Below are 15,734 nucleotides of genomic sequence, written 5' to 3'. Positions count from 1 at the left end.
CTCAAGGCGGGTTCTGAAGAGAGGGGCACTGGGCAGCCTGGTGGGGATGGCCGAGGGCCTCTGCCCAGCTCCTGGCCGAAGCCGTGGCTGTGAGGCAGAGACTGAGGACTCGGGAACATTGGAGGGCTAAGGCAGGCTGGTCAGGGAGACTCAGGGTTTGTTGCTAAATTCAGCCACCGCAGTGAAAAACAGTCTGAGCCTCAGTTTTCCATCTGTTTAATGGGAATAGGAAGACACACCTGGCTCCCACTGGGAGAACCTGTTCAGTCCAAGCATACAGGGCTCCTCAAAGCTCACCGTTCTCACCACACGGCCCCACTCCGGTTTCCCGGAGGCTCTCCCAGAAGCCCTTGTGGGGCGTACTCCAGGCAGGTTCCCCCTGCCAGATGGGGCAAGCACTTGGCTTGGTAGTGGAATTGCAGCTGACCGTGGTTCAGGTTGCATTTCACCGTGTGTGAACCCGATTTTGGGGTTTCGTCACAGGTACCAAGGAGGTCATCGTTCCAGCCATTGTCCGCATCCCAGACCTGCACCCTCAGGGGTCCCCCTGTGGCCAGAAGCACGTCCCCAAAGTCCAGCCTTGTTGTCCAACTGGGGTTGTTATTGTTCCACACGGTGCCCGTCCTCTGCTCCCGGCCGCCAAAGAAGACCTTTACATAGGCGTCGGTAGCAGTGAACCAGTCTCCCCACAGATTCCATGCTCGGATGACAGTCACCTCCAGCCGGGCCAGGCCCCTCTGCCGTGAACAGCAGTCCCGGGTGGTGGCCACCGAGCTGTGGCACACGCACTGGCACGGGTTGTGGGGGTTCTTCTGCTGCCCTGGGGGGCACGGCCGGCTGCAGTCCCTCCAGCGTGCCCTGTCCGTCAGGTACTTGCTCACGGCCTGCCTCAGCGCCTCCCGCCGCGGGTCGCGGCTCTCCAGGAGCAAATGCAGAGGCTCCAGGCTGTAGTCCACCAGGCCGGGGCTGCCGGCCAGCGAGGCCACCCAGGCTGAGAACTGCTGGGGCCCAGCCTGGTTCCCGAACAGCAGGTCGTGCAGGGAGGCGTGGTGGCCGCCGACCACTTCGGAGTGGCGTTCCCGGTAGGCCTGGTGGAAGGAGGCCGTCATCTTGTGCTTCTTCTTCTTCTCCTCACAGGCTTTGGATTCAGCCGAGGAGCTGGCGTGGCTGCCTATGCTGACCTGGGCCTCGACGTTCAGGCAGTCCTCCACCTCGTTGGCCGTGAGCCCTTCCAGGGCCAGCTCGCAGGTGCGCAGGGCGGTGATGGCTGAGATGCGGCCGCCCAGCTCCACGGCCCGGATGAAGTGGGTGCCGTAGTTGGAGATGAGCCTGAGGTAGCTGGGCTCGGTGGAGGCGTTGAAGTGGGGGGGCAGGTCCCTGAGGGCCCTCTTGAAATCGGGGTGGAGTGGGGGCGTGTGCACCAGGTGGAAACTGTGAGGCGAGAGGAAAACATCAGGTGGGCCCAGTGGAGGGCAGTATTTTCCCCATTCAATAACTTCAAGATCACATGTAAGTGGGCAAAACTGTTAATAAAACTTGAACCCAGAGGCCTCGCTCCAAAGCTTGGTCTGGGACATGGAGCTGTCAGGGAAGCCTACTCTGTCCTTCCTCAGTGACCTAGATATTGTATGGGTATTTTCTCTTTCCTTTACAAAATAAAGTTTTTTCTTTTCTTTTTATTTTCTTGTTATGAAAGCAATGATATTGCACTGATGGTAGTGATTTAACTTTGGAACCTAGTCACGTGGCCTTCCTCTGTCTGTCCCCCTGCATGGAGCCCTGTGTGCCTGGGCTGCTGACAATTTAGGCCACACAGGCAGGAGGTGCCCTGCCTTGTTGTGGGCAAAATGTGGCTTCCAGGTCTGAGAAATCAGAGCAGGTGACTTGGGGTTGGGCATGCAGGCCATGTACTTCTTAGGTGTGGACCCGGGTCCCAGACTGCCCGCTCTCTGGCAGCCGGGGTGGTGACTGCCTAGCTCAGCAGTGTAAGCCCTGACACAAGGCAGATGTGAGCATTGGTTGAATGGATGAATGGGGCCCAGAGAGGAAATGTGAGGTGCTCAAGGTAGCACAGCAATGAGAAGGCAGGACCCAGCCAGGTCTCCTTCCCCTGTTCCCATCCAGGAAGGACCCCATGGAAGGCTGGCAGTGCCCAGGAAAGAGGCGGCTGGGTGCTCACTAGGCCTAAATGGCACCATGCTGGGGTGCTCAGGCACGGCCTTGCTTCCCCTCCACCTGGTCTCTCACTGGACACTTCGAGATTTGAGACCACCTGGATGGGAAGAGGACACAGGGCTGAGTCACCTGAAGTCTGAAAACCAGGACTGCGGTTTCCTCCTGGTAGAAGCAGCCTCCAAGTCCCACCCTGGCATTCCAGGCCTCCTAGACCACCTGGAGTTTCCCACGCTGTTTTCAAGCCCTCTGCCACCTACCCTCGGCTCTCACCTGTAGAAACGACACTCCACCGAGTCAGTGCTGAAGCTGTACTGGTCCTGGTGGGTCTTCTGCGCCGCGAAGTTGGCTGCCTGGGAGTGTGAGCCGGCCACAGACACGTGCACGCTGCTGCTGGGGTGCGGAGTCACGTCCAGCCCGATCTTCCAGTCGTTGCGGATGCTGCTGGCTGCCTCCCGAGCCACGGCTTCAGTGGAGGTGGCTTTGGCTTTGGCCACGCGGCGCTGGCAGCCAGAGCCCTGGGCATGCCAGTTGGTGACTGCCAGGGGCAGGCGCTGGAGTGCGCCTGGCTCTCGGGCGTTTTCACAGAGGGTGCAGGTGCCATCGGGCCGCAGGAACCTACGTGTGTCCACTGGGAAGGAGCCAGAGCGGCGGAGGCTGGTCACATCCACACCCTCCCCGGCCAGCCACGAACCGGGCACGAACTTGCGGTTGCGCTTGCACTCCGAGCGTGCGGCCGTGTGGCAGGGGGCGGGGGCTGGCGGGGGCAGCAGCAGGAGGAGGATGCCCAGGAGGAGGACGCGGGCGGCCATGGAGCTGCAGAGACAGGGGGCGTTTGGGCTCTGGGAAGCTGGGGGCAGAGGGATGGAGGGTGGCTGTCCTCTGCCCGACAACTGTGGATCATCAGGACCCATGGAGGGGAGGGGTTGAGGTTTCTCCTAAGTCACTGAATTTCAGAGCTGGAATGTCCCTGCCAGGCCTGGTCCACCCCTCCCCATTGTACAAATGGACCCAGAGAGGGGAAGTGCCTTTCCCAGGCTCACACGGCTGAGAGGAGCCCCTTGCTAGAAGTTTACTCTCTAAGGCTGAATGGGGATCTAGATTGATGGTTCCGTCCCCAGGAGACAACTGCAGCTGGTGGGAGGGGGCTCTGGCCACAGAGGGGACAGAGTAGCTGCAGCAGGTTTGGGGGGGGCCTGGGGGCCTAGGGAAGCCTGGATTCTGAAAAGTGTCATGTTTGGCCCCAGACAGGCCACCCTTCTCCCACCCTGTCTTTTACGCTGTCTCTGTCTCTATCTTGATCTCTAAAGCCCTTAACAGACTTGGAAAAGAAATGAGGTCGTGCATCTCCCCTGTTCTCCCCATTTTCCCTTAGGGAAGAACATTGGCCTGAATTCTGGAATAAAAGCTGCTGATACGGCCACACCCCCAGTTCTGTGTGTATGGGGGCCGTGCGGTTTGCTGTTCAGATCCCCTTCCCACGCCCCTCTCCTCTCTGACACTCCCTTCAGAGCTCGGTGTCCTGCCAGCAGTGACAGGGACCTTCCTACCTCGTGCCTGCTGTTGAGCAACGATTGACTAGTAGGTTCCTCCTCATGTCCAGGTGGCCCTGGGGCCTCACCTGGGCCTGCTATGATCCGGCATCTCCTCTCTGTCCCCACCTGAACAGGCCTTTCCCCTCGGGCACCTGCCGGGGACAGCAGGTCCTGAGACAAGGGGGTGTGCAGAGCAGGAGCCCCTCCGGGGGACCTCCGGGCCCTACCAGAGGAGACTGGAAGGGTGGGATTCCAGGCAGCAGGGCTGGCCCCAGGGAGGTAAACAGGCGAAGGGGGATCTTCAGACGCCCTTGCTCTTCCCTCCTGGGAGGCCAATCTTGATCCGGGGGACTCTGTGTCTGTCCTACCCTCATCGTGTTCTCTCCCAGAAAGCCTGTTTCCAGCGTCCTTAGACGCTTTAGCTGTCAGCACTTGCAGGGGCCTTAGACGCTGTGCACCAACCTCTTCTGTTTGTATGTGACGAAACTGAGGCCCAGAGCGGCCACAGGCTGCCCAGTGAGTTAGTGACTGGGCACAGTCTGTGCCCCGGGTGTCTTCCTGCCCCTTCTGGCTCTCCCTGTGAGGGGCAGTCCACCCCTCCCCCCCTGGGGCCCCCGCTCCCTCCTTACCAGGAGTCCGTGTGGGGAAGCTGCTGCTCAGATGTCCTCTCCCTACCACCGAGGCTCCTGGAATGGTGGCGTCAGCCCCTCAGGCAGGCCCACCTCACAGATCATCACCCGGCCACTGCTCACGTCATTTCTGCTTCCTGCCCTGCCCCCAGCTGTGGTCACAGGTCCCCTGAACTCTCCCCCTCCCACCTGCACCCACCCTGTCATCACCTCTCATCCGGGGGCCTGCCGACAGCCCACAGGAAGCAAGTAGCGGGCAGGAGGCTCATCTGCCAGGTGGTGCTGCCGGGCGGGGCCGGGGCCAACAGACAGAGGAGTGCAGGGCCCGAGGGCCTGGAGGTTCAGCTCCGTGGGGACGGACGGACAGGCCAGCAGGGGCACCCCCCTGCTTCCGACATGCAGCACTGTGCGTGTGAGATGTAAGAGGTGGGCCAGAGGAAGAGCTGGGAGGGTGGGCCTGGGCTTGGGCCAGGTTATGCATGAGCTGTGTGGCCTGGCCAGGTCCTTTAGCCTCTCTGTGCCTCAGTTTCCTCATCAAAAAATGGGAGTAATAATCATATAGACCTCAGAAGTGGTTGTGGAGAGGAGTGAGTCAACACGTGTAGAGTGCTCGAACTGTGCCTGGCCCTCTGTGAGTGTCAATGCCTGTGACCAGTCCCTCCTCCCTGAGCAGGCTCCAATTACACTGCCCACCTCCCGCCCAGCCCACTGCCAGCCCAGCCCAGGCTCTGGACCCCAAACATGTGCCCCGGACAGGGTTTCCTGCTCCCCACTTTTCGAGGAGAGCCAGTGGCCCCCACGCTGGCCCCCAGACCTGGCCTGGGGTTGCAGGTGCTGGTGGGAGAGGTCAGGTGGGAACACAGGCTTGGGTCTTCTTCACCCTTTGCCTTGCCTGAGGTCAGGGTGGGAGGGAAGTTTCCATGGGGGGAGTGACTCACAGGGCTACTTTCTGGGGGGAAATCACACTGGTTCTGAGGTGGGGTCAGCGGGGTCACTGGGGGGCCTGTTCTCAGGACTTCCAACTGTGTGTTGACAGGAACCACACCCACGTGTGACACCATGTGTCAGGGTTGCATCTCAAGCCTCATCCCTTGGGCTGTGCCCCTCCTGTGTCTCTGCTGTTACGGGAACGGGCTTGCGCTTCCTTCTTGGAAGCTGGCCCCTCTTCTCTCCTCCGTTGTCCCCTCCCTCCCCCAGATGGAGCAGCCTCCAGACCCCTCTGGCTCCTGCCTGGCTCTGGTGCTGAGGCTGTGAGGAGCTCAGTGTCTGGCCATGCTGGAAAGGCTGGTGTGAGGGACACGGAAGGCCCATGAGAAATCTGTAGGAGAAGGGAGGCGAGGCTCTAATCCCAGCTTCACCATAAATGTGCTGCTATGTGGCTCTTGAAGTAGATACTTAACCCCTTTCCGAGCCTCAGTTTCCTCATTTATAACATCAAAGGGAGGACTTGGGGATTCTGAAACTCCAGCTAATGATGAAATGTGCATTCAGTGGGTTTTGAGTGGCTTACGAAGTGGCTGATGTCCAAGAGATGCTGGTGGCTCTTGTGGGGGCTGGGGTGGGGGTTCATCAAAGAGCTGTGATGACGTCAAGGCGTAAACTGGTTCTGACTCGTGTACTGACGACAGTCGTCCTGGCTGGTGGAAACTTGGCACTCGAAATGTGCATTCAACATAGTTTGTCCTCAGAGACACAAGTTTCAACAAATGCACAATTTGTTCGGTTGCCGGACACCATCTATATGGTTTTTTTATTAACAGCTTTATTGAGATGTAATTAACATACCTTATAATTCACCCATTGAAAGCTTATGATTCAATGGTTTTTAGTATGTTCACAAGAGTTGTATACCCATCACCACAATTTTAAAACATTGTCATTGCCCCCAAAAAAGAAACCATGTACGCGCTGGCAGTCACTTCTCATTTCCCCACAACACTAATGGACTTTATGTCTCTGTAGGTTTTCCTGCTTTGGACGCTTCATATAAACGGGGTCTTACAATATGTGGCCTTTTGTGTCTGGCTTCTTTCATTTAACACAATATTTGCAAGGGTTATCATTTTGTAGCAGGTATCAGTACTTTACTGAATAATATTTGATTGTATGGACATTGTTTCCACTCTTTGGCTATTACGAATAACACTATTATGAACATTTGTGTACATGTTTTTGTGTGGACATATGTTTCTGTTTCTCTTGGGTCCATACCTAGGAGTGAAATTGCTGGGCCCTGGGGTAACTCTAGGTTTAACTTTTTGAGGAACAGCCTGTTTTCCAAAGTGGCTGCACCATTTTACATTCCCACCAGCGATGTGTGAGGGTTCTGATTTCTCCACGTCATTGCCAAAGCTTTTTATTATCTGTCTTTTTGGTTATAGCCATCCGAGTGGGTATGAAGTGGTAGCTCATTGTGGTTTTGATTTGGATTTCCCCAATAGCTAATGAAGTTGAGCATCTTTTCATGTGCTTATTGGCCATTTGTGTATCTTCTTAGGAGAAATGTCTATTCAAATCCTTTTCCCCTTTTTTGAACTGGGTTATTTGTCTTTATTGTTGAATTGTATCAATAATAGTTCTTTCTATATTTTGGATTCTAGATCCTTATCATATGTAGGGTTTGCAAATATTTTCTCCTATTCCTTGAGTTGTCTTTTTATTTTCTTGATGGTACACTTTAAAGCATAAAAATTTTTACTTTCGATGAAGTTCAATTCAAATCCTTTTCCCCTTTTTTGAACTGGGTTTGTAGCTTATACTTTTTTTTTTTTTTTTTTTGAGACAGTCTGGCTCTGTTGCCCGGGCTAGAGTGCCATGGCATCAGACTAGCTCACAGCACTTCAAATTCCTGGATTCAAACAATCCTTCTGCCTCAGAAGGTAGCTCCAGAGTAGCTGGGGCTACAGGCATGCGGCACCATGCCCAGCTAATTTATTTTTTCTATATATTTTTAGTTGTCTGGCTAATTTCTTTCTATTTTTAGTAGAGACCAGGGTCTTGCTTTTGCTCAGACTGGTCTTGAACTCCTGACCTCAAGTGATCCTCTAGCCTCGGCCTCCCAGAGTGCTAGGATTATGGGCGTGAGCCACCGCGCCTGGCCTGTAGCTCATACTTTTAATGTCATATCTAAGAAGTCTCTGCCTAACCCAATGTTGTGAAGATTTACTCCTATGTTTTCTTCTAAGAGTTTTATAATTTTAGCTCTTCCATTTAGGTCTATGATACACTTAGAGTTAATTTTTGTGTATAGAAAGAGGTCCAACTTCATTCTTTTCCATGTGGATATCCTATATAGTTTTCATAATTATTTTTAGGTTTCAAAATATCTACTCTTGAAAGAAAAGCTCTGTAGATACCTGCTATCTTTGGATGTTTATGTCCCCCCAAAATTCATGTTGAAACTGAATCCTCAATGCAATAGTATTAAGAAGGGGGGCCTTTAGGAGGCGATCAGGTCATGAGGACTCCACCCTCATGAGTGGCATCAGTGCCCTTACAAAAGGGCTTCAGGGAGTCTGTTAGTTCCTTTGTGCCCTTCCCTACTTCTATCGTGTGAGGATGAAGCACCAGGCACCAGCCACGGAGCAGAGAGCAGTCCTCGCCAGACACCAAATCTGATGGTGCCTTGATCTTGGACTTCCCAGCCTCCAGAACTGTGAGAAATAAATTCCTACTGTTTATAAATTACCCAGTCTAAGGCATTTTGTTATAGCAGTAGGGATAGACTAAGACAGAATTGGTACCCATAAGTGGGGTGCTGCTGTCATAAATACCTAAAAATGTAGAACCAGTTTCGGAACTGGGTAATGGGTAGACGCTGAAAGAGTTTGGAAGCAGGTGCTGAAAAAAGCTTGTATTGCTGTGTGTGGTCTATAAAGGGTTTTCTAGTGAGAGTGCAGAAAAGGAGAGCTGTAGAGAGAGCTTCAATCATTTTAGAGGTTATTTAAGTGGCTGTGAGCAGAATGTTGGTAGAAATATTGAGACCAGAAATATGGAGGCAGAAAAATAAAGGCCATTCTGAGGACTTAGAAATGAGAAACATCTTTTTGGAAAGTGGAGGAAAGGTGATCCTTGTTATAAAGTGCCAAGAACTTGGCCGAATTGTGTTTGTGTACTAGCGTTTGTGAAAGCGAGAACTTAAAAGCAATGAAATAACATATTTGGTGGAAAAAATCTCTAAGCAAAGTGTAGAGGATGCAGCATGGCTTTTCTTGACTGCTTATAGTAAAATGTGAAAAAAGAGAAACAAATTAAGGATGGAATTTATAATTAAAAGGGAAGCAGAATTGAAAGAGTTGGAAAATTCTCAGCCTGACCAGGTTGTAAAGAATGAGAAAGTGTTCAGGAGAGAACACCCAGGGCGTGGCCAAGGTAATGTTTGGTAAGGAGATTTACTATGGGGAGAAGAAAGCCAGAAGCCATTGTCTTCATCAAGACAATGGAAAAAGGACCCCCAGAGCATTTTAGAGATCTTCAAGGTTGCCATTCCCATCACAGGCCCAGAGTACCAGGGCCTGGAGGGCACAGTGATTTCAAGGGAGGGGCCCAAGGTGCCTGTGGGACCTCAGGGTTTGCCGTCTAGGGCTGCTTCAAGTTTCTGTTCCCTGCATTCTGGCACAGTGGGGGTTGGGCCTAGAAGAAAGGATGGACGAATGGAAAGAATGTGAGCAGAGTGAATGAAGGGACAGGCCAAAACGCCTGCCTGAAGCAGCTTGTTTGATGTGTGCAAAGGTCAGCTGAAAACAGCTGATGTGTATGGATGTCGTTAAAGAAGTTAGCAAACGGCCCAGACATTTGTCCTTCAGCTAAGTTCTTGGTTCCAAGAATTATTAGCTGATATCTGCACATCTTGCTCCTTATCTGCACGGAGTTACCCTTGCTTAAGTTTCCATATCCTTGTTTACTCCGTGACTCCTTACACATATCCTTGGTAGTAAATACAAGAAAGACCTTAGCTGAGGAGGCCATTTTCTCCTTCAGACTCTGGTCTCTCCCCTTCTCTCTAAATACTATATGTTTCGAGTAATTATTCCTTCACAACCGAGCGCTGGAGCGAAAAGCTGCCGCCACAGCACAGAGCTCCTTACCGACCCCAGGTGTGGCTCAGCAGGCCCAGGTGCTGTGTGGTCTGCAGTCGCCACCCCTCTGGAGGGCACAGGCTGTAAACCTTAGGGGAAGCCACATGGTACTAACTCTCCAGGTGTGCAGCATGCACAAGCTAGGGGCGCATGGCAACCTCCACCTAGATTTCAAAGGATGTCCTGGAGAGGCTCGGGGCCTGGGCAGAGAATTACCACAGTGGTGGGACCACTGCAGAGAGCAATGCCCAGTGGAGTCATGGGGTCAGGGCCACCCTGGAGACTCCAGACTGATAGAGCTACCAGCATGTAATTCCAGCTGGGAGAGATGCAGGGACTGGACTCCAATGCATGAGAGCTGCTGCATGCGCTGTGTCTAGCAAAGCCATGGGGATGGGGCTGCCTGGAGCCTTGGGAACCCAACCCCACTGCAGTGTGTTCAGAAGGCAGGACATAGAGTCAAAGAAGATTATTCTTAAGTCTCAAGACTTAATGTTGTTTGCCCTGTTGGGTTTTGTACATGGTCAGGACCTGTTGCTCCTTTCTTCTTTCCTGTCGCTCCCTTTTGGAATGGGACTGTCTATCCCATGCCAGTTCCCCATTGTATTTGGGAAGCACATAAGTGTTTTAATTTCACACTTTCACAGCTATAGAGTAATTTGCCTCAGGACACCTTGAGTCTCACCTATATCTGACTTAGATGATATTTAGATGAGACTTAGACTGGACTTAGGCTTTAAAGTTGATGCTGGAATGAGTTAAGACTTTTGGGGTTATTGGGATGGAATGAATGTATTTTGTGAGAAGGATATGAATTTGGGGGAGCAGGGGTAGAATGCTATGGTTTATATATTTGTGTCTCTTCAAAATTCATGTTGAAACGTTATCCCTAATGCAATAGCATTAAGAGGTGGGGGCCTATAGGGGGTGAATGGGATTAGTGCCCCTATAAAAGGGCTTGAGGGACTCTGTTAGCACCTCCCTTGCCCTTCCACCCTTCTGCCATATGAGGACACAGCAACAAGGTGCCATTTATGGAGCAGAGAGCGAGCCTTCACCAGGCACCGAATCTGCTGGCGCCTTGATCTTGGACTTCCCAGCCTCCAGAACTGTGAGAAATAAATTCCTGTTCTTTATAGACCACCCAGTCTCAGTTATTTTGTTATAGCAGCAGGAACAGACTAAGACATAGAGTCTGCATAAGGGAGATAGATCCCGACTGCATCACTTATATAACTGTACCTACTACATAAACTACAGCCATGAACTGTAATCAAAGAGGGCCTTTAACAAAACAAGTGTCTAGATGGTAATTATTGTGCATATGTTAAAGATCCAAAATACCATCACAGCTGCTGTTTTCTTCATCCTGTGATAATTCTTTGGTCCCTTTTCTTTACAGGGTTGTGAAACTTTGAGGTTCTTCTCCCTCACCCCTCATATGTGTTACCCACGGTTCTGTTGTTCTACCATTATTCTCATAAAGTGAGTTGAGTTTTTTCTCTTTTTCCATTCTGTGGAAGAGTTTGTGGAAGACTGGCACTCTTTTTGTAGTTGGGTAGATTTTTAACTACTGAGTCTGTGTCTTCAATAGTTATAGCTCTATTCGGCTTTTCTGTCTTGTTTATTTTGTGTCACCAGTTTTGGCAAGTTACATTCTAGGAAATCTCACTCTGTCTAAAATTTTGCACTTGTGGGCATGAAGTTGTTTACAATGCTCTTTCTCTCTTTAAAATGTCTTCCTGAATTGGTGGCGATGCCCATTTTTGATCACTTTTTTTTATGGCTTTTCTTTTTTTTCTAGATCAGTTCTTGATAAAGAATTTTACATAGTATATTAATTTTTTCAAAGAGCCTGCTCTTGGCTTTATTGATTCTCTCTATTGTACCATTACTTTCAATTTTATTGATTTCATTTTAATCTTTTTATTTCCTTCTTTTTCCCTCTATTCGTTGGGCTTCTTCTGTTGTTCTTTTCCTAACTTCTTTTTTTTTTCTTTAAAAAACAACTTTATTGAGATATAATTCATATACCATTCGATTTATCCATTTAAATTGTACATTTAAATGGCTTTTAGTGTATTCACAGGGCTGTGCGACCATCATCACAATCAAATTTAGAACGTTTTCATCACCCCCAAAAAAACCTCACGCTCCTCAGCCATCTCCTCTAACCTTTTTCTGAGTTGAAACTCTTAGCTGGTTAATTTTAGTCTTCCTTCTTTAAGTAAGTATTTAAGCCTCTACATTTCTCTCTAGCAATCTTTTAAACTGCATCTCTAAAGTTTTGGTATTATTTTTTATTATTGCCTTGTTTTAAAATATTTTCTAAATTTCCTTGTGATTTCTTCTTTGGCCTGTGAGTTATTTAAAAATGTGTTTTTAAAATTTTGAAGCATGTGGGGTTTTAAACAGTGTCCGTGGTTATGGATTTCTGACAGAGCTGCATTGTATTCAGGGCTTGTTTTCTATATGACACCCATTCTTTGATGTTTGTTGAAATTTTCTCTACAGTCTACTAAATGTTCAGTTTTTGTAAATACTCCTGTGCACTTGAGAAGAATATGTATTTGCTAACTTTTGGATGCGGAGTTCTGTGTTCAAATCTGTGGTCTTTTGATATAGTAATTACTGAGAGAATCATGTTAGAATCTCCCATAATGAAGGTAGATTGATTAATTTCTTCCTAAAACTATAATTCTGTTAATTTTTGCTTTATATATTTTGAGGTTGCTCTATTAAACACGGTTGGTATTGTTTTGTCTTCCTGGTGAATTGAACTCTTTCTCATTATAGAGTGACCTTTTTTATCTCAATAATGCCTTTTGATAAAGTGTCTATTTTGTCTAATATTAATAGAGCTATTCCAACTTTCCTTTTTTTACTATTATTTTAAACTGTGGTAAAACATACATAATATAAAATTTACTATTTTAACCATTTTTAAGTGTACCAGCTTTCTTTTGATTAGTATCCACCATGGAAATCTTTCTTACTTTCAAATCCCTGTGTTCTTAGGTTCTAGTACTTGTTTGTGCATTAAGTCCATTTATATATTTAGTGTGATTGCTGTTCTAATAGTTTCTACCATCATATTTTATGTTTTTTCATTGTTTTGCTTTTTCTATGTATCCTCCCTCCCTCCTTTCCCGCTTTCTTTTTAGACTGAGCTTAAAAAGTTACATTCTTTTCTCTCTGCTCATTTAGGTCTTATATCCTCTACTTCTGACTTTTTAGCAGTTACCATAAAAATGCTAACATGCATTCTGAAGAAAGTCTGAAGCAGTTTACTACTTCTCTCCTTCCCAGGGATGCAAAGTTCTTGGAATTCTGTTAATTGAAATCATATTTTCTCATTCTGAAAGTTTTGCCCAGTATTTTAGTTCTATATTATTTTTTTCTCTGCTAAATTTGTTATTAGTACTATTATGTAATACAATGTTTGTCTATATTTACCCATGTTTACCAATTTCTTTGCTCATAGTTTTTTTATATCCTAATTTTCTCTGGGAATAATTTTCCTTTTTCCTAATGTATACCCTTTAGAAGTGCTTTTGGGGAGTGTCTCTGGTAGCACATGCTCTCGGCTTCTGTTTGTCTAAAATATCTTTATTTTACCCTTGTTGTTGAATCATAATTTTAGTTGGTTGACACCTCTCAGCACTTCTGTTATGATGCCCTGTTTCTGGCTTCCCCTGTTGCTGTTGCTTAATTATCGGTCCTTTATAGAGAATTCGTCCTTTTTTTTTTTGTGGAGAAAGCGAGAGGGCTGCTTTTAAAGTCTTTTCAGTTCTGGTCTTCTGAAATTTTACTACACAGTATATATCTAGAGATGAATTTCTTTAAATTTATTCTGTTTGGGATTTGTGGTGCTTCCCAAATCTGAGGATTCACATCATTCAATGATCTGGAAAAAATCTTGGCTGTTATTGCTTCATGTATTCCACCTCCTTCATTCTATTTTTTGCCTTTTTGAATGCCAATTAGAAATATGATAGGCCTTTTCACTCTCTCTTCCATGTCTGTTATACTTATTTTCTTATTTTTTTACTTCTGTCTCTTTATACTGAATTGTCATTATTTTTCTCCAGTTATTTTCAATTCACTAATTCTTGCCTCAGATGTCTCTAATCTACTGTTAATTCATCTTTGAGTTTTAAAATTAGGTAATACATTTACTGAGATGCAAAAATCAAAACAATATAAAAAGATATGCAGTGAATAATTTCTCTCTGCCGCTTCCTCCATCTGTTATCCCCACAGGCGCTACTGTATCTTTTTCTTTTTTAGTTTCTTTGATGTTCTCTCCGAACTTGTTTTTTTCATACAAATACAAGCAAATCCTATTATTGTTTTTCATTTTCTCCCCCTCTCACACAAGAGGTAGTACATTAAACATTTTGCTCTGTACTTTGATTTATTTGATTAATACAGTTTGGAGATCGTACCTTCTCAGCACAGAGAGAGTTTCCTCATTATTTTATTTTTTTCTAATTGTACAGTATTTTATTGTATGGATGAACCATAATTTATTGGACCAGCCTCCTATTGATGGACATTTGGATTGTTTATAGTCTTTTGTTCTTACAAATAATGTTGCAATGAGTAACTTTATATATATCTCATTTTGTACACGTACAGACATATCAGTAGAATAAATTCTCAGGAGTTGAATTGAGAGGTCATGACCTTATGCATCTTCAATTTTGTATCTAAATTTATTATTAATAGCCTCCACAGGTCAGGCACCAGCTTTCACCCTTACCAACAACGTATGAATGGTCTATTTTCCTTCAGTCTTACCTATGGAGTATATAGTCAAACTTCCAGATTTTTGTTTAGTTAATATTTACTTTCAGTGATATTTTTAAATTTATAAGCTATTTCATTCTGTTTTCAAATTTTACAATTGTGTTTTCTATTCATTCTTTTAAACTTTTAAAAAAAGCATTCAAACATACTTATTTTGGATTTTACATCTAGTTATGCCAACATATAAAGCTTTTGGTATAGCTCATTATTTTGTTATATTGGCTGAATCTTCCCTTTCAGTAGCTTTTTTCCTTGAGTGTTTTGCTTTTAAATTGTAATTTTAGATTGTGAGCTCATTCTTAGCTGCCCTTTATCTGTGGGAATCCCGTCAAGCCTAGGTTGAGAACATTCCTCCAAAGTAGGTTTGCATTTGCTTCTGTGAAGCACCTCCCGGTTTTATTAACTCAGACCTACTTATTTTTTGGCTTGGCAGGTTATGACTCAAACAGATCGTATAAATTTGAACCTCAAATGTACGGGAAGGCAGACCTGTGGTCATGATGTTTAACAAGAGACTGTCCTTCCATTCAGATTTGAGACTGAAACAAACAGGTTTCTTTCTTGATGCGCTTTTCCAGTAAATAGATCCTTTTTATAGTCTGTCCTTTCATCAACATTACTAGCCCTTTAAATATTTATTGAGGTTTTATGTGGTGTGGTCTCAGCTTTAATTCCCCTACTTTCCAACCTTACAAGACCTTATTGCCTGTGATTCACGTGGTCATTATTACCTGAAGCTCTGGTTTTCCTGGCCGGGCACGTGTCCTCAGGGCATCCATGGCTTTTGGCCTGCTTTACCCTCTAGTTCTTACGTCTTCAGGTTTTTTTTTTTTTTTTAGCTCATTAGGATTTCTCTTACTTTCTTTCAATTTCATTTATGCATTTTGATACATGTTATTATGTACATGCAATCCAGCCTTTCTAGGTATTTTGTGACAGGGAGCTTTTAAAGACAGCTATTCTATAATATTTGATCTTCATTCTTTCATTAAGCATTTATTGATTGCCTATTCTATTCTTTCTATTTTATTTCAAAAGCCTCGAAGGACTGTGGTAAGTATAGCAACCACCAGTTAATTCACACTATTAGATGAAGAGGAAGTTTTTTTCCTGTTTATCTGAGAGATCTAAGCCCATGGTGGATGATAGCTCTGAATAGGTTTATGGTGGTTACAAATTCGTACCAACAGCATTTTCATATGAGATTGACCCAATTTAGGCAACATGAAGAGGGTGTTTGTAACACCTTTGATTCGAGGCTCATTTTACCACATTAATCTCTACTGGTTAATAAAACAAGAATCTAGAATACCAACGTGCGTATTTTGGAAACGAGTAGTAGAAGGAGAATCTCCTGCTGCAGTGACCAAATGTTTGTGTCCCCTCCCAAATTCGTATGCTGAAATCCTACCTCCAGTGTTATGGCACTAGGAGGTGGAGCCTTTGGAAGGTAATCAGGTCATGGGGGTGGTAATTAGCCCATAATCCCTTATGAATGGGATTAGTGC

General features: G+C 46.5%; 1 protein-coding gene across 1 annotated transcript; it reads right to left on the bottom strand.

Moving 5' to 3' along the window:
• Positions 1-211: 211 nt before the first annotated feature.
• Positions 212-4,430, bottom strand: PRF1 (perforin 1 (pore forming protein)). Its single transcript, XM_012658607.1, has 3 exons — positions 4,337-4,430; positions 2,446-2,988; positions 212-1,431 (listed from the first exon to the last, which is right to left on the bottom strand). The coding sequence occupies exons 2-3, from the start codon at positions 2,982-2,984 to the stop codon at positions 303-305; spliced, it is 1,668 nt and encodes a 555-aa protein (XP_012514061.1). The 5' UTR covers positions 2,985-2,988; positions 4,337-4,430; the 3' UTR covers positions 212-302.
• Between the last annotated feature and the right edge of the window lie 11,304 nt (positions 4,431-15,734).

The sequence above is a fragment of the Propithecus coquereli genome, unplaced genomic scaffold (assembly GCF_000956105.1).
Source record: "Propithecus coquereli isolate 6110/MARCELLA unplaced genomic scaffold, Pcoq_1.0 Scaffold117, whole genome shotgun sequence".
NCBI lineage: Eukaryota > Metazoa > Chordata > Mammalia > Primates > Indriidae > Propithecus > Propithecus coquereli.
The sequence above is the reverse complement of the archived record's forward strand: the minus strand, read 5'-3'. Positions and strand labels throughout refer to the sequence as shown.